The following is an 18,900-nucleotide window of genomic DNA, read 5'->3' as shown; positions in this document are numbered from 1 at the left end:
ACAACCATGTGTTACAGGCAGAGGGACTGAGATGCACCAGTGCTTGCTGCTCCTGCCGTGGCAGGGAAAGGATTAAATGAGGTATACCCAGATAATCCCAGCAAGTGACTCACAGGCTGCAGAGGAAGGTGAAAAACCTCCAAGGTCGCTGCCAGTTTGACCTGTGGAAAACTCCTTCCCGACCCCACATGTAGTAATCAGTTAGACACTGGGCATGTGAGCAAGACCCAGCCAGCCAAACAGCTGGGAGACACAGGATGCTTGGTGCCACCCAGTCCTGACCCACCCTGCCGTGGCTATACCTGAAGCTTCAGAAGGAGGAGATTAAAATAACACCTTCCAGAAATGCATTTGGGGAGAGAAGCAGGGGGAATCCTTTTCTATCTTAACCCCTGTGGGTGACTTGCTGAAACCCCAAAGCTGAAACACAAGACATGCCTGCCACAATCACTTCCCTCCATTTCATTTGTTAAAATGATCAGCAATGAAGGTGTTAACCGTCATAATTGGATTTTGGTGTGAACTCCAGATTAAGGGAGGGTGGGCAGTTAGTTCACACCTCTTCAGAGTTCATTTCAGGTTGTCTGAAGATTCAGGGAGCCAACATTGCCTCTGTAATACTTTGTTCCTATTGCGGGACTTCATCTTCACAACTATGAAGGGTAGAAACTTTTTAAAATGGAAGCTTAGAGTCTGCTGAATCTGAACCGGTCACATGGCCCACAAACAAAAATGGTCAGATCTGGCTTGCAGACTCGGTGTTTGACACCTCTCCCCCAGCTGGCTGTGTTGTCTGGACACTCCATGTCTTTGGGTTCCTCTCCTGATAGCAGTGTTTCTCAACCCGGGGGGGCATGACCCTCAGGGGGTCACAGGACAGGTTTGAGGGGGGTCAGAGGCAGGGCCAGCATTAGAGGGTAGGAACCTGGGCAATTGCCAAGGGGCCTTGCAAAGCTAATTCACATGGTTCAGCCCCATTGCCCCAAGCTTAAGCTGGGGGGCTCGGAATTTTTTCTAGCAGGGAGGGGAGGGGAAAGGTCACAATTTTTTTTTATTTTATTTTTTTTTAAGTCCAAAGAGGGTCATAAGCACAGAACGGTTGAGACACACTGCCTTATAGGAAGCGAGATCAGAAACAGAAAGAAAAATTCAGAAGCCATTTCACCAAAACGGCCAACTTACCAGTGGCATTTGCTATAGCCAGCGGCAGCCCTTGTAGCTGATGTACCTGGATTCCAGACGCTCCCAAGGCACTGAGGTTAATGGTCTGAAGGCCTGGCATAGAAGACAGCTGAGCGGCGTTCACAGTGACAGTGCCACTGGGGAGCGAGGCAGAGGCTATTGGTGTGAGCGTGTTGGTGTGCCCCGTCTGCCCCAGAGATACTCCCTGCATTGGGGCCAAGGTGATTGTCTGAGCTTGGGGATTCTGCACCTGAAGATTCTGCAGCTGAATAGTCTGCCAGCTGACCTGCCCGTTTGGCCCCACAGTAGGTGTTCGAATAATGATTGGCCCAGAGTTGGGGAGTGCTTGAAGCTGAAGGTTCTGCAAAGCATCTTGGGAGATGGCTTGGGTGGTAAAGGTCTGGCCAGAGAGTGGAGCAGCTTGGAGGGCCTGAATGGTTTGCCCCCCCTGGACAAGCTGAGGCTGTACTAGGATCTGCTGCTGGGACTGTTGATTTTGATCGGCATCCTTCTGCTGACCTTGCTGAAGTGCCACGCCAGAAACCTGGTTCTGTAGAGAGTCCGAATTCTGAATGCCGCTAACCCTCTGGGGTGTCTGGACCTGAACGTTTGTCCCCATGGTCCCACTGCTGGAAAAATTCATGACACCCATGTTACTGCTGGTGGTCGTGGTAGAGTAGCTGTTGGCATTGGTGAAAAAAGCACCAGAGCTGGCCAGGGACGTCACTATGTTGGAAGAGCTGATTGCAGCACCAGAAGTCGCTATTTGAGAGCTGCTGTCTTGAGAGCCAGAGCTACTTAAAGTGACGGTCTGAGAAGTGGGCGCCAGACTGGCGGCAACGCTGCTGACAGGCAGCAAGGTGATATTACCATTTAAAGCCACTGGGACATTTGCCACATATTGAGTTTGTCCCGAGAGGGCGTTATTGGCCAAGCCAACCCCCTGGATTGGGACAGCCTGCTGCAGCAGATTTGGCATGGTGGCTATGATATTGCCTGTCCCGCCTCTGTTTGTAATGATCTGTTGATTTGTCCCAGGGATGATCTGAAGTTGGCCAGAGGCATCCTGTTGGACATTGACTTGGGCTGGGGTGGTGGCAAACTGCAGCTGCTGCCCATCAACAGTTTGAAACTGTGGGATCACCTGGTACTGAATATTAGGTATAACACCAGGCAAACTGGTCAGCACCTGCTGATTCTGCAAATTGGGGGCAGCAGCAACCACATACTGCCCAGCTGTCACCGGTCGGTTTTTTGGTGACGACTCGCTGCCATTGCTCCCTTGCTCCTTGGAGGAGGTGGATGTCCCAGGGACAGTGGAAATGATTTGCCAACCATTTGTCGTCTGGGCAAGCTGAGCGGCAGCAGCTGTGAGGTCCAGCTCACCTGCGCCCCCCTGCTGGCTCTGGGAGCTGTTGGAGTTCTCATTGGGAGACTCAATCCTGCTGCATGTGGCTGCCAGCAGAGCCAGGGGTGAAGGCTGGGATTCCTAAAGACACACAAGGAGGAGGAGTTAAGTATCCACTAGCCAGCCCAGTTGGCAGTGCAAAATAAGCAAAAACAAGGAGGAGCGTTCAGCTAAAAACCAGGGAAACACCCCGTAGTGACACACACACACACACACAGCTGGAAAATACAACTGGCAAACATAGGGCTATCGGGCACAAGCAAGTGGAGGAACATCAAAGGAGGAAGGATTTCAATGAACACAAGGAGAGACATTAGAAATTGCCTTCATAGTTCAGCCCAAGACCAGGAAGTTTCCCTCTGCCGTGGTATTTGGCACATCTCCAGAGGAGAGATCCTAAGAGGCAGTACTATTGCTACTAGACATCTATGGGCCTTGAGACCGCGCCTCCCCTAGAAAGAAAAGAGGTTTAAGGAAGGAGCTACCACCACTATTTCTTGGAGGAGGTGCAGACATTTTAATATTGGCAGAGGTTTTGTATATGAACAGCCACATTCCATTCTCTATAGGTTCTCATACCGTGCTCATCAGCATAGCATCCGAGCACCTTCTAGGTGGGCATTAAGCAACATGACTAACATGTCACATGCCTGTTCTCACCTCCTCCCCCCAGGGGGAGACATGTGTGCAGTGAAGTGTTTGTTTTGAAATTACATGCACGCTATACGTTATGCAAGGTCAAAGAAGTGACTGATATCCCCAGTCTTAAAACTCTCCTCTCTCTATCCCAAAGCTAGCCCCTACCCTTTACTATAGGTGCCACCACAGGGAGCCTCGCCAAACAGAAGTCATAGGTTTTTGCAGTCTCACAGTGTGCATGAGGACCGCCAGGGTACCACCAACTTGCCTCCTTTCAACAGCAATAAGGTGTAAGAGGCTGTCCCATTTAGCTATTCACTAGTATGCATGCGATCCCCCAAGATCTCGATCCCACTCCCCACTGACACCATACAGGGACTCCACTCACCTGACCCTCACCGTTGCCTCCAATACTACTGCTTCTACTACAAGCACTTTCTTCTTCCTTCTCAGACTTCACAACAGCCATTTCTTCTGGACTCTCTTGGTCTGCATGGGGAGGAAAATGATAAATACGGTTACAATCAAATTGTAAAAGGTTTACGAGAAGCAGAGTACAGGGAAGGGCTGAGAAGGGTGATGAGAACAGTTTAAAAACAGGAAAGTTAAGGGAACAGAGAACACCCAGGCGGGTAAAAACAGAAAGAAGGGAGGTGGGACTAGAAAGGGGAAGGAGGGTCTTTCTAAGTATTTAAAGGGCACTAACCACCCCCCTAGTATCTAGGCACTCAACCGGACAGAGAGAGGTAAAGGGTGGCGGGAGAGGTAAAGGGAAGGCTTGAGAGGATGGTGAAGGGGGAGATGGTGAAGGAGCTAGAAAGGGAAAGCAGAAGAGGGGAGGGGGACTGGAGAGAAAAGAGAATGGGGAAGAAACTGACAAATGTGGGGTTAGCACAGAAACTCAATGAGGAGGAAGTGGGAGGAACACACTCCCTTGCCTCTCTCAGGTTCCTCCCCATTCCACTCTTGCAAGTCCCTTCTTCTGCTCCCTTCTTCACCCCCTGGGCTCTCCCCTCTATCCCCATGCCCTCCCTTTCTCAAGTCCCCACTGCACCTGCTCCCTTCCTCCCCTGAGTGTTCCCCCTCCCACAGACCTTCCCAACCTCCCTCCCCCCAGATTCCACTCCTACAAAGGTTCCCCCTACACCTGAGGACAGTGATTCTCAACCAGGGGTACATGTACCCCTGGGAGTATTCAGAGGTCTTCCAGGGGGTACATACATCAACTCACCTAGATATTTGCCTAGTTTTACAACAGGCTATGTAAAAAGCACTAGCAAAGTTAGTACAAACTAAAATTTCATACAGTCAATAACTTGTTTCTACTGCTCTATATACTATACACTGGAATGTAAGTATAATATTTATATTCCAACTGATTTATTTTATAAATATGGTAAAAATTAAAACATAAGCAATTTTTCAGTAATAGTGGGCTGTGCCATTTCTGTATTTTTATGTCTGATTTTGTAAGCAAGTAGTTTTTAAATGAGGTGAACTTGTGGGTATGCAAAACAAATCAGACTCCTGAAAGAGGTACAGTAGTCTGGAAAGATTCAGAACCACTGCCCTAGGATCCTGCCCCACTAGGCCTCTCTCTTCCCCCCAGTTCCTGCCCCCCCCCCTCAGAATCCATCCCACAATGATTCTCCCCTCCCCCTAGATCCTCCACAAGGGCTACCCCTCCTGCCAGGACTACCCCATGAGGGTTCCCCAGTTCCCCTCTCTTCCCCACCATGCCCCCAGGAACAGGATCCCAGCCCCTTTCTTCATAGGATCCATCACACAAGGGATCCCCCCTCACCCCTAGAATCTTGCCTCTCCTCCCCTCCCTCGGGTCTGTTCCACAAAGGCTCCATGTGAGATTCATCCTCACGCAGGTTCCACTCCCTTCCCTGAGATCCTCCCTCCCCACGTCCAGGTGCCTTCCCCCAGGATTATTCCCACCAGGATTCCTGGCCATCTCCGCCCAGGCTCCCTCCCCATGAGGGTTCTTCCCCAGGATCCTGGTTCCTTTCCCTATGGGAGCCACCACACAAAAACTCCTCCTCTGTCCGGGACCTCCCCCAACAGGGTTCCTCAGAAGATCCACCCCCAAGATTCACTCCTGCCCTCCTGGAGATCTCTCCTCTCTGGCAACCTCCCCCTCACCCCTCCACAAAGGCTCCTGGCAACCCTCCCCCCGAGGGCTTCCCCTTCCCACTGGGATCCTCCCCCATGACAGCTTCCCCCCCGCAAGGGACCCACCCCACGAGAGTCCCCCCCCCAGCCCAGGTCCTCCCTCAAAAGCCCCTCCCCCGGAGATCCTTACCTCCTCCCCCAAGGATTCACCCCTTAAGGACTCCGCTTCCCCTGAGGTTCTTCCCCCTTGAGGGCTCCCTGCGAGATCCACCCCCCACGAGGGATGCCCTCCCCCGGATGTCTCCCCCCCCCCCCGGTGACCCACCCCACGAGGGGACAAAGGTCCCCCCTCCCCTGGGATCCTCCCCCATCTCCAGCCCCTTCCCCTCGTGACCTCCCGCGCGAGGTTTCTCCCCTCCCCCCGGGCTCAGGTACCAATCCCTCCCGGGACCGCCCCCACGAGAGTTCCCCTCCCTCCGGGGATCCTGGCCCTCCCAGGCCCCCTCCCCCGGGATCCTCCCCCGTCTCGAGCCCCCTCCCCCCGGGTCCCACCCCCGAGGGTTCCCCCCTCCCCCGAGTCCCTCCCCCTCCCAGGTCCCCTCGGCCCGGGGGTGGGGGCTGGCTGGGGCGGGGCCGACCGGTCGGAGTCGGCCGGACTCGCGTCCCCTGGGGCCGGGGTGGTGCCGTCCTTACCGCTCATGGTCGCTGCGGGGGGCGAGCCCAAGTCGCTCTCGGGGCGGGGGGAGGGGCGGGGGAGTCCGACTCGCTGACGAGGCAGCCTAACCCCGCCGGTGACCGCCAAAGGGCTGGCGAGGGAGGGACTGGGGGAGCTGTGCGACACGGCCCCGGCCCTGAGACACGCCTCCCGACTCGGCCCCGCCCAATCAGGAGGCCAGGAGGCACCCTGTGGGCGGGACTAATGGCGGATGACAGATTGCATGGCTAATGGAAAACCAGGCGGATCCTAAGAGGGAGTGGTAGCAGTCCACGAAAAGCCCCGGCCCTAGGATACGCCCCCTTCGCGGCTCCGCCCAATGAGGGAGGGCAGCGGGAGGAACTGACGGAGGCTGTGGCCAATAGGAAACCAGAAGGCCAATTCGACGAAGGGAGGGACGAAGGGATGTGGCGAAAGAACAACTGACGTGACAGATGGCCAATCAGCGATCATGCAGCCTCCTCAGGAAACCCCGTACGGGAGAGGCTTAGAGAGCATGGAACGAAGTCGTGATTGACGTGCAATTTGACCAATCGTCCATTAGGCGGGCTTCTAAGACGCTAGCTATGTAGGGAAGGCGGGACTAAAATTTAATTGACGCGAGACAACACCAATGAGCTATCAATAATGTGAAAGACGAGGGAAGGCGGGATTAGAGTCTGACATGTAGAGCGGCCAATCAGCGATCGGGCGGGATGCCAGGAAAGGGATCAGAGCCAATGAGGAAGGCTAGCAGACCGAAATCGACCTATGGGAACTGCGTGCGGGCGGCTGTAAAGGGTTCGGTTGAACCCCTGGCGGGAGGGTTGGGTTGGCCGGCGCTGGGGAATGTGACTGAAAAGCCGCCATTTTATGTTGAGCTCCGAGCGCCTGTCCCCGCCCCCATTTAGTAGAGGAGCCGCCCTGCTCGTCCGCACGTTTGCACAAGCGGCGTATGGCGCGGCGCTCCCCGCACAGCCCGCCCCGGCCCCGCTCACAACAGCACGTGCCCCACAGACCCTGTCCCCACAACACCCCGCCGAGCCCCGGAGACGTGTTATCAGCGCGTCCCGCAGCCCCGTCACGACAGCACATGCCTCCGAGCCCGGCGCAACAGACTCGTGCCCTGGCAGCAGCCTCTTCCCCTCCGACTCCGTCACGATGGCACGTCCCGCCCCCTCCCTGCGGAGGCCCTGTCGTGACAGCACGTTCCTCCGCTGGGACCCCGTCAGAGCAACACGTGTCACCCCGAGATCCTGTCATGTCAGCGCCTCCCCCACCACAGCCTGTCACATGTCCCCACGAGTCCCTGTCATGATAACAGCCTTCTTGACCCTGTCGTGACAGCGTGTTCCCCTAGTGGGACCCCATCAGAACAACATGTGTCACCCCCAGATCTTGTCATGTCAGCACCTCCCGTGTAACACTTAACAACACGTCTCCCTGAGTTCCTGGCCTGACAGCACGTGCTTCCATCATGTCAGTATATCCATCCCCAGGATACAGAGACATCACCCCAGAACACAGTCTTGTCACAGTCCGTCCTGCAGAGACACAGCCTTGTCACCCCCAAATATCACAGCATCCCATGAGTGGATAGCCCTTCATATCCCACTGGGACTACTACACACGTCTCCTCAGGACTTACACATGTCATCCCAAGACATTATTACTGGACATTGTAGTTAGGGTGACCAGATAGCAAGGGTGAAAAATGAGGACGGGGGTGGGGGGTAATAGGCACCCAGGGCCGGCGCAACCCATTAGGTGACCTAGGCGGTTGCCTAGGGTGCTACAATTTGGGGGGTGGTGACCGCGGCGGTATTTCAGCAGCAGGACCGTCCGCCGCCTCTGTGGGGGGTGGCATTTTGGGGCGGGACCTTCCGCCGCCTAGGGCGGCAGAAAAGCTGGCAGCACTCCTGTAGGCACCTATATAAGAAAAAGCTCCAAATATCGGGACTGTCCCTATAAAATCGGGACATCTGGTCACCCTAATTGTAGTGTCCTTGAGAGCCCTTCCATGTCTCCCCAGGACGTAGACATGTTATTCTTAGATGTCACATTGCACGCCTCCCATGAAGATATTGACATAACACGCTGAGACCCTGTCATGTCAGCATGAACGTCTGAGACACAGACGTCCCCCCAAGACATCCACTCCATGTTCTCTCAAGTTGCTAATGTGTTTCCCCTAGATGCCTGCACATCCCCGTAAAATTCTCCCCGCACCACTCCCTGCCGCCCCAAGACACCATGGTGTTTCCTGAATTGTTTTCACATCTCCTGTGTCCCCTAAACCGCTGCCACCGAGAGTTCTCTGAGGGTCTGGGCCCACCTTAGTGTGGACAATGTTCTCCCTGCCAGGCCTCACTGGAAGGCCAGGCCCAGCGCTGTGCGAGAATGGAAGCCATGTTCTTTCCCACCAACCTGCCCATGAGCCATTCAAAAATCATGACACAGGCTCCCAAAAATCATGAGATGGCTTCAAAATAATAAAAGTCGTCTGCTTTTTCTTTGCCTTTGTCGCTCATTCCCAGCTTCTGGCAAACAGAGGCTAGGGACACCATTCCTGCCCATCCTGGCTAATAGTCATTGATGGACCTATCCTCCATTAACTTATCTAGTTCTTTTTTGAACCCTGTTATGGTCTTGGACTTCACAACATCCTCTGGCAAGGAGTTCCATAGGTTGACTGTGCGTTGCGTGAAGAAATACTTTCTTTTATTTGTTTTAAACCTGCTGCCTATTAATTTCATTTGGTGACCCCTAGTTCTTGTGTTCTGAGAAGTAGCAAATAACACTTCCTTATCTACTTTCCCTACACCAGTCATGATTTTGTAGACCTCAATCATATCTCCCCTTAGCCGTCTCTTTTCCAAGCTGAAAAGTCCCAGTCTTATTAATCTCTCCTCATACAGATGCCATTCCATACCCCTAATCATTTTTGTTGCCCTTTTCTGAACCTTTTCCTATTCCAATATATCTTTTTTGAGATGGGGCGACCACATCTGCACACAGTATTCAAGATGTGAGCATACCATGGATTTATATAGAGGCAACATGATACTTTCTGTGCTATTATCTATCCCTTTCTTAATTATTCCCAGCGTTCTGTTCGCTTTTTTGACTGCCACTGCACATTGAGTGGATGTTTTCAGAGAACTCTCCACAATGACTCCAAGATCTCTTTCTTGAATGGTAACAGCTAATTTAGACCTCCATCATTTTATATGTGTAGTTGGGATTATGCTTTCCAATGTACATTACTTTGCATTTATCAAAATTTAATTTCATCTGCCATTTTGTTGCCCAGTCACCCAGTTTTGAGACATCCTTTTGTAGCTCTTCGCAGTCTGCCTAGGTCTTAACTATCTTTAGTAATTTTGCCACCTCACTGTTTACCCTTTTTCCAGATCATTTATCAATATGTTGAATAGGACTGGTCCCAGAACAGACCCCTGGGGGACATCACTATATACCTCTCTCCATTCTGAAAACTGATAATTTATACCTACCCTTTCATGGTGTCAAGTATCAGGGGGTAGCCGTGTTAGTCTGTATCTACAAAAACAACAAGGAGTCTGGTGGCACCTTAAAGACTAACAGATTTATTTGGGCATAAGCTTTCGTGGGTAAAAACCTCACTTCTTTAGATGCATAGAGTGAAAGTTACAGATGCAGGCATTATATATTGACACATGGAGAGCAGGGAGTTACTTCGCAAGTGGAGAACCAGTGTTGACAGGGTCAATTCAATCAGGGTGGATGTAGTCCACTCACAATAATAGATGAGGAGGTGTCAATTCCAGAAGAGGAAAAGCTGCTTCTGTAATGAGCCAGCCACTCCCAGTTCCTATTCAAGCCCAGATTAATGGTGTTAAATTTGGAAATGAATTTTAGTTCTGCTGTTTCTCTTTGAAATCTGTTTCTGAAGTTTTTTTGTTCAATGATAGTGACTTTTAAATCTGTAATAGAATGACTAGGGAGATTGAAGTGTTCACTTACTGTATGTTACCATTCCTGATGTCCGATTTGTGTCCATTTATTCTTTTGCGGAGGGACTGTCCAGTTTGACCAATGTACATGGCAGAGGGGCATTGCTGGCACATGATGGCATATATAACATGCTTATGCCCAAATAAATCTGTTAGTCTTTAAGGTGCCACCAGACTCCTTGTTGTTTTTGTACCTACCCTTTGTTTCCTATTTTTTAACCAGTTACCAATCCATGAGAGCACCTTCCCTCTTATCCCATGGCAGCTACTTTGCGTAAGAGCCTTTGTTTAGGGACCTTGTCAAAGGCTTTCTGAAAATCTAAGTACAGTATATCCACTGGATCCCCTTGGTCCATATGCTTGTTGACCTCCTCAAATAATTCTAGTAGATTGGTGAGGCATGATTTCCCTTTACTAAAACCATGTTGACGCTTTCTCAACAAATTATGTTCATCTGTATGTCTGACAATATTGTTCTTTATTATAGTTTCAACCAGTTTGCCCGGTACTGAAGTCAGGTTTACTGGCCTGTAATTGCCGGGATCATTTCTGGAGCCCTTTTTAAAAATTGGCATCTCATTAGCTATCCTCCAGTCATCTGGCACAGAAGCTGATTTAAATGATAGGTTACAGACTAGTTAGTGGTTCTGCAATTTCACATTTGAGTTCCTTCAAAACTCTTAGGTGAATACCATCTGGTCCTGGTAACTTATTGCTGTTTAATTTATCAATTTGTTCCAAAACCTCCTCTAATGATACCTCAATCTGGGACAGTTCCTCAGATTTGTCACCTAAAAAGAATGGCTCAGGTTTGGGAATCTCCCTCACATCCAACAAGGAAGCTGGAGTTCCACCAGGCATGAATTACTGCACTGCCTTCCCGATTATATGTTGTTTCTTGATTTATCCTAATATTGTGGCAATCAATGGGGTCAACTAAGGTGAAATTGATACCTTTTTGAAGGAAGGAGGAGCTGAATGGGTAGAGTTCACACCTAGCTGAGATGAATGAGCCCGAGGTAGGGGCATAAAGACACTTTTGCTTGGCTGGCAGCAGTTTTCTGCAGTTGTTCTCAATGCTTTCACAATTCTTCTTATTTTGTACTGCCTACAGAGACCAATCATAAATCAGAAAGCTGCTGAACTTGTGTATAGTGGAAATGCAATACACCAACATAAAAAGTGGAGGTGACTGAAAATGGCAAGGTTTGCAGACAATTTGATGTCTTTTATTGTTTGTGCCATGATGACAAATACAAACAAATCTGGTGCACTCGGTCAGTGGCCACAGCGTGAGTACAATCCCTTTAAGTGAGCATAACAGTTCTGCAGCAGTTCATGATAGGCTTTCCTGACGCTGATGAGATGAAGTGAAACATTCACTTCTTGTTGATTTTGGAGGTTTCATTGAGACCAAAGGGTCAGAGGTCAAAATCCTGGTCTGATCCCTCTCAGTGTTCCTCGACTGACTCTCTTAAGAGCGACTGCTGTTTGCCTTTTTTTTCTTTCTCTCAGCAGCTGGAAAATTCTGCTGTCACTAAATATGACCTCACTCTACCTCCAAAAGAACTGTTTTTTGTTTTTTTCACTCCCGGAGATCAGAGAGCAGCAAAAGACCAATAACAGTGTGTCCCAGCCAACAGATTGCAACAGCTTTAGTGATTAAAATAAGACCGACGGGTTTTTAAAGCACAAGGATCCAGTGTAAGCAAAAAGTCAAACTGGTTCTTATTATTTGTATTACTGGGGTGGCAAGAGGCCCCAGTCAGGGATCAGGCCTCTGTTGTGCTAGGCACTGTACATACCCCTAACAAAAACATGGTGCCTGCCCCAAAGAGCTTACAATATAAGATGAGAGACAACAGGTGGATCCAACAAACAGGTGGGAAGTGCTCAATGCAACTGAAAGGATGATGGTAATTTTAATAAGCAGTGGTCAGAGCACACCGGACATCTAGCTGTTGTGTTCTGGAGGGTTCACAATAGAGGGAAGTTTTAAGGAAAGATTTGAACGTATTAAGGGAGACTGCCAGGCTGGAGAAGACGCTTAAGGAAATGGAGGCTCAGGTGATCTTCAGTGGGATTCCGCCTGTCCCTACAAGACAAGAACAAAGGGAAGACAAGATTATGATGATCAACAGATACCCCAGGCAATGGTCCTCTAAGGAGGGCTTTGGTGGGATGTTGGATCACTGGGAGGCATTCATGAACAGAGGACTGTTCTCATGAGATGGACTCCACTTGAAGGAAATAGGCTTCTGGGATTGAAGCCGGCACAATTTATTAAAAGAGCTTTAAACTAGAAATTCTGGGAAGATGGTTGGGAGATGCTCAGGTAATCTCTACACTGGATTTTAACATTGAGAAGGAGGAAAATCCAGTAAGAAAGGAAACAGCAATGCCAAAAGGAACAGCAGTGGTCAATGCAAATGGACATTAAGAGGAAGGATAGTGCTGATACCAGTCAGATAGGCAGTAGAATGACTGTACCCAATTAGGCGAGGAATGTGGGTGAAGCCAAGCAGCAACAATTAAGATGTTTTTACACCAATGCAAGGAGCCTGGGTAACAAAATGGAGGAACTAGAACGACTGGTGCAGGAAGTGAAACCAGATATTATAGGGATAACAGAAACCTGATGGAATAATAGTCATGACTGTAGTACAGGTATTGAAGGGTCTGACCCGTTCAGGAAAGACAGAAATAAAGGCAAAGGTGATGGAGTAGCATTGTATATTAATGATGAGGAAGACTGTAAAGAAATTAGAAGTGATGGAATGGATAAGACAGAGTCGGTTTGGGCCAAAATCACTTTGGGGGAAGAAAGCTACGAGAGCCTCCCCTGGGGTAGTGCTTGGGGTGTGCTACAGACCGCCAGCAGGATCTGATCTGGATATGGATAGAAACCTCTTTAACATTGTTAATTAAATAAATACTACTGGGAATTGTGTGATTATGGGAGACTTTAATTTCACAGCTATAGATTGGAGGACAAGTGCTACTAATAATAGTAGGGCCCAGATTTTCCTGGATATGATATCTGACAGATTTCTTCATCAAATAGTTGCCGAATCAACAAGAGATGATGCCATTTTAGATTTCGTAGTGGTGAGTAGGGAGGACCTCATAGAAGAGCTGGTTGTACAGGACAGCCTTGGTTTGAGTGTTCATGAGCTAATTTAGTTTAAACTACATGGAAAATTCAGCACATGGAAAATAAAGGTTGGCATCATTGGCAGAGCAAGGCCATGGGTCAATGGTTCTATAACAGATGATAGGGAAGGAAGGCCATGCTGGGCTTTCAACTTAGAATGGTGCATTTCATGTTCCCTTTGCCCATTAAGGCTGAAATCGAGAAAGCTGCAGGACAGGGTGAAATTGCAGAAAGGTCAGGCGCACATTTTTCTAAAATCTGTTTTCACCTGTTTTACTTCCCATATTGCTTGAAGTTTGGCTGCAAAAGTTAATGTGTGTTTCGTTAAACCCATTTTGCTTGAGCATGGCTTCCCTTTTCAAGCAAACATTGTGAAAACAAGACAGATTTCACAATGCCAAAACAATCCAATTTTGAGTGTTGTAAATTCTGCTTTGGATATTACACACACACACACACACACACACATACACGCCAGGCCTTAATACATATCTAATTCTCCATAGCCTCCACATTAGCAAGAGAGAGAAAATAAGCAATAAAACGTGGGATGAGGCTTCCCCTTCTAGGCATCTGGTTCAAATCTTCAGCTGCAGAGCCTGCTAGTGGCTATCATCTTTTTAGAGAATCTGGATTAGTAGATTAGGAGAAGCTCTCCTGCCAACATAGTGCTGTGCACATGACCGCTTATGTTGGTGTAATTTATGTTGCTCGGGGGCAGGGGTGCCAGAACCAGAGGGTCCAGGGGGGCCTACCCTGTCCACTTTTTGCTGGGGAGGACCCTTCCCCCTTCCCTTCCCCCCCCCCCCAAGACCTTACCCCATGACCAGGCCAGTGTGAAGCCAGGGGGGAAGCCAGCCCCCAGCTCCCCACTTTTGGGAAGGCTCCGATGCCCTTGTCAGCGGGGTTGTTTTTTTTCTCATCCCTGAGCAACATACATTATGCCGATATAGGCTGTAGTGTAGACATAGCCTCAGTCCTTCTAACCACTAGACAATATTGCCTTCCAAACAAAAGCCCAAGGCTCTGACATCGCTGCATGGCCTCAACCCACCAGGCTTTTATTTAGTAGCCAAACACAATGGCCTATAGCACCAGAGAGGCCCAGATTTAGAGTCTGGATTCCTACCTTGGATTGCCTCGAAGAAGTTTTATTTTCCCAGTCTGCAGCCCAGGAGCCATTGAGATGACTAGCTATTTATTACAACGCAGCTTCATTCTGCAGAGCATCTGTCGTACCAATCATATCCCAAGAGGGCTTGCAGAGTTAACTGGGAGTCAGGAAACCCACATCCTCTCCGCAGCTCCACCATTGACTTGCTGGGTAAGTCTATGCCTCAGTTTCCCCCCTCTGTAGAACAGAGAGACAATTTGCTGCCAGGCAGCAAGGGCTAGGTGGCTTTATTTATTAAGACTGAGATTTTCAAAGCTGCCTGCGGTCCTACTGCTATAGCTATACCAGCAGACTCTCCTGATGGAGAGACAATTTATACCAGCAAAAAGTGCTTTTGCCAGTATAGCGTATACTGGTTCAGTGAGCAAAATAAGCTATGCCAGCAAAAGCACTTTTATGCAGGAATAACCATGTCTACACTAGGGCTCTTGCCAGTATGGCAATGTAGCAAAAAACCCATACCCCTAACCAACATGGTTATACTGGCAAAAGTTTCTAGTGTAGCCCTGGCCTAAGGGATTTGGGCACTCTTTTCACATGGCCTCACATTTTTAAAGTACATTGGAGAGTCTTGGTGAAAGCTACTGATGTGTTTGTGGATGTGCGTACATCTTACATACAACACCTCCGTGAAAACTTGAAGAAGAACTCTATAAAGCTTGTCTCTTTTAGAAACAGATGTTGGTCCAATAAAAGATATTACCTCACCCACCTTGTCTCATACAACAACAACAACAACAAACTTGTTCAAAAACATTATTAAGTTTGCAAAGTGAAACACTCAATAATTAGCAAATGCCAAAATTAAGGTTGTCCCTCCAACCTTAACTCTGCCCCCTTTGTGCATATGAATTAGAAGACAGCCTTCTGTCTGATCACTTTTTTTTCCCCCCAGGGAGGTTTGGTAGATTGTTTTGGTGCGGCTAAGTGGGTGAGTTTTGATTCACCATATTAGAGGCATAGGTTCTACTCCCAGCTCTTCTATGGTGGACAAATATGGCCACTTAATTTAAGTGCCTAAACAGGAGCTGAGATCTTTCGAAAATATGGTCCCTAATCTCTCTGGGCCTAAATTCCCCAATTGTGAAATAGGGATAATAATACGTCTTTGAAGAATGCAACCAAAAGAAGCTAATGGAGATTCAGGAGACCTGGGTTCTTTTCCTAGCTGTACCACTGACCTGCTGTATGACCCCTCTCTGTGCCTTAATTCCTCCCTCCCCCCCCCCCCCCCCCCCCCCCCGCTCTTTGGCCCTGTACACATACAAAAGTTGTACCACTTGAACGAGATCAGCCTCTGGTTGAACAAAGAACTGAATGCAAGTCTCCTGAATCCCAGCCCAGTCTCCCATCCTGCCATCCTTCTGCATCCAGTAGAAGTCATCCCTGCAGACATGCTAGCCAACATAGTATGGGAGGCAGTGTTTACTAATGGATAGCACACTTGACTGGGAATCAGAAAACCTGGATTTTGCTACTGGCCTGCTGGCTCACTTTGCCGCTCTCTGCCTCAGTTTCCCCTCCTGTAAAATGGGAATAATAATACCACCCTCCTTTGTAAAGCACTTTGAGAACAGAAGAAAAGCAATAGACAAAAGCTAGGTGTTATTGTATATTATATTACAGTTATATGAGTACAAGCCATGCTTTCAATCAAGATTGGATATTTTTTTTTTTTAAAGATCTGCCTTAAGAATTTTCTGGGGAGGTTCTATGGCCTGTGTTATACAGGTCAGACTAGATGACCACAATGGAACCTTCCGAACTTGGAATCTATGAGGAATCTATGTTCCTAACAACCATGACCCAGGGAGCTGAACTGTAGCAATCCTTCACTGTGGTTTGAAAAGACGGCCTGTCTCTTTAAAACCCGGTTCAATGGGTTGATCCTACTAAAGCCACAAAAGAAAGACAACAAAGCCATGTGAAGCTGCCAGTTCTCATCCTCTTTCCCCTCCCTGTGGGGCCTGGGCCAGCCCTTGGGGCCGGGCTGGCAAGCAGGGGGATGGCCCAGTGTTGGATTCAATGCCCGAAACCTCAGCCAGCCGGGGTGTGGCGTCTAGCCTGAGCTGCTCTGACTTGCCCTCAGAGACTCTGCACAGACAGACACCCAGCTGCTGGGTGGCTCCAGCTATTCTGAGCAGCTGCTAGTTAATAGTCTTTTTTCCGCAAGAAGTGGTGGGGTTTTTTGCAACCCTCCTGCTGCTCCCACCGCCACCACCAAAATCCAGACAGGGAATGTTCTTGGGCAGCAAACCACAGTGGCTGGCCTTGTGTTTTGCTGAGTTGAGCCCCGGCCATTCGCAGGTCTGATCTCCAGCCTCACAGAAAACAGGCTCCATGATAATTCTGCTCTAGTGACTCTCATCTGAGGGTACTCTGAGCACATGACAGCCAAGATTTTGTCAAGCATCACACTCGCCTCTTAAGTATTATTTACCCTGAGGGGAAACTGAGGCACACAGCAGGGTCACAATTTCCCACTCCAACCATTAGCCACCTCTTCCCTCCCACAGATGGGCTCAGAATCCAGGAGTTTTGATTCCCAGTCTCCTCTTATAATCATTAGCCCAGCCCCCACTCCCTTCCCTGAGCCGCCTCACCACACCCACACACACTGTGTGCAGTGGATGGTGACTCACCCAGCTAGTCATCTGGATTAGCACACAGCAGGGAGGGGTTAGACAGAAGCACCAGCCCTCCACACAGCCTTATCTCCTCCCCGCAGGGAGTGGGTGTGGGGGATGGTATCTCCCCAGCCTCTAACTGAGCATTCCTCCCATTGCGGGTATGGGGACATTGCCTTAGACAGGGTAGGGGGCGGATCAGAGAGCAACATCCCCCCACCCACTCAGGTCACCCTCTTTCCAAACTGGCTTTGCCAGTCGGGAAGCAGTGAGCTTTGCTGAATCCGTTTGTCCCATTCTCCGCAGGCTTCCAGATAGCAACTGTGAAAAAACGGCACGGGGGTGGGGGGTAATAGGTGTCTATATAAGAAAAAGTCCCCCAAAACAGGACATCTGGTCACCCTACTCCTTTCTCCCCCACCCCAACTGTCCCTGTCTCCCTTTGCCCACCTTGAAAGAAAGGCGCACCTCCCCCCGCCCAGCCTTTGTGCCCTGAGTCAGCAACAGGAGGGCAGATCCGGTGCCAGCACGGGAGTGGGGCCAAAGGTAGCTCTCAGCAAGGCAGCGGCAAAGACAGGAATCAAACCCAAGAGTCCTGATGCCTTGTCCCAGCTAGTACTAGATCTCAGTCCCCATTCCAGAACTGGGAATAGAATCCAGGAATCCTGATGTCCATCCACCTTCCTCCAACCAGTCAGTGTAGCCTAGCGGAGGATAGAGCACTAGTCTGGGGCTCGGGAACTGTGGGTTCTGTTTGTTGCTCTGTGGGGTCACCATAAGCAAGTCACTTCTAGGCCTCAACAACGAGGAGTCCTTGTGGCACCTTAGAGACTAACACATTTATTTGGGCATAAGCTTTCGTGGGCTAGAACCCACTTCATCAGATGCATAGAGTGGAAAATACAGGCGCAGGTATAAATACAGGAAAGGATGCGAGTTGCCTTACCAAGTGTGAGGTCAGTCTAACGAGACAATTCAATTAACAGTAGGATACCAAGGGAGGAAATACAATTTTTGTAGTGGTAATGAGAGTGGCCCATTTCAAACAGTTGACAAGAAGGTGTGAGTAACAGAAGGGGGAAATTAGTATGGGGGAAATTAGGTTTAGGTTTTGTAATGACTCAACCACTCCCAGTCTTTATTCAGGCCTAACGTGATGGTGTCCAGTTTGCAAATTAATTCCAGTTCTGCAGTTTCATGTTGGAGTCTGTTTTTGAAGTTTTGTTGTTGTTGTTGAAGAATTGCCACTCAGTTGGCCTCAGTTTCCCGGTTTCTGTAAAATGGGGCAAATGTGGTAATGTGCTTTTATTTTTTTAGCTCTATGGATGAAAAGTGGTATATAAGAGCTAGGTATCATTAAACACTAGACCCATTTTCCCTCCCACAATTGGGACTGGAACCCAAGAGTCCTGATCTGCAGCCACCTCACCAAACACTAGATCCCACTCCCCAGGAACAGAACCCAGGCGTCCTGCTGCTTACAGCCCCCTCTAGACAATAGACCCCATTTGAGAACTGGGAATAGAGCCAAGAAGTCTGCCCAGCCACTCCCCTGCTCTAAGCATAGGCAATACTTTCACACTAACATCTATTTCTTTGCCTGTATTTTTAAGTGCACGTCACACTTGTGAAAAGTGCTGGTTTGACATCATTGGAGTCATCCCTCCAGCCACACTGCAGGTTCAGTCTGGGCGCTGCAAGTTCCCCACCTCCGACAGCCCTCCCCCCACAACCACCGGTGATCCCCTCTAGACATGGGGAGAGAGTCTCTCTGGGCCTCATACACTACACTCCTTGGCTTCTCTGCTGACTGTGGTGCAGATACCCGGCCTGGGGAGTTGGACCGAGCCCCAAGCCACCAGACTCCTGTCAGCTGATACAAGTCATTTTAAACCAGGGCTGGGTT

The 18,900-nt window shown here is 49.4% G+C and overlaps 1 protein-coding gene across 2 annotated transcripts in view; it reads right to left on the bottom strand.

Annotated features, from left to right (window-relative positions):
- Nucleotides 1–6,146, bottom strand: part of SP1 (Sp1 transcription factor) — a 33,163-nt gene extending 27,017 nt beyond the window's left edge. Inside the window, exons 1-3 of one of the 2 annotated variants that reach the window (XM_034791866.1) lie at nt 6,044–6,146; nt 3,618–3,718; nt 1,183–2,671 (exon numbers count right to left, since the gene is read on the bottom strand). In XM_034791866.1, the coding sequence (XP_034647757.1) occupies nt 1,183–2,671; nt 3,618–3,718; nt 6,044–6,050 (1,597 nt within the window). In that variant the 5' untranslated portion in view covers nt 6,051–6,146. Of the gene's footprint in view, nt 1–1,182; nt 2,672–3,617; nt 3,719–5,033; nt 5,343–6,043 lie in introns of those variants that run through there. The other variant, XM_034791865.1, reaches the window with a different exon arrangement.
- Nucleotides 6,147–18,900: the final 12,754 nt, after the last annotated feature.

This window comes from Trachemys scripta, chromosome 16 (assembly GCF_013100865.1).
Source record: "Trachemys scripta elegans isolate TJP31775 chromosome 16, CAS_Tse_1.0, whole genome shotgun sequence".
Classification (NCBI taxonomy): Eukaryota; Metazoa; Chordata; order Testudines; family Emydidae; genus Trachemys; species Trachemys scripta.
The sequence above is the reverse complement of the archived record's forward strand: the minus strand, read 5'-3'. Positions and strand labels throughout refer to the sequence as shown.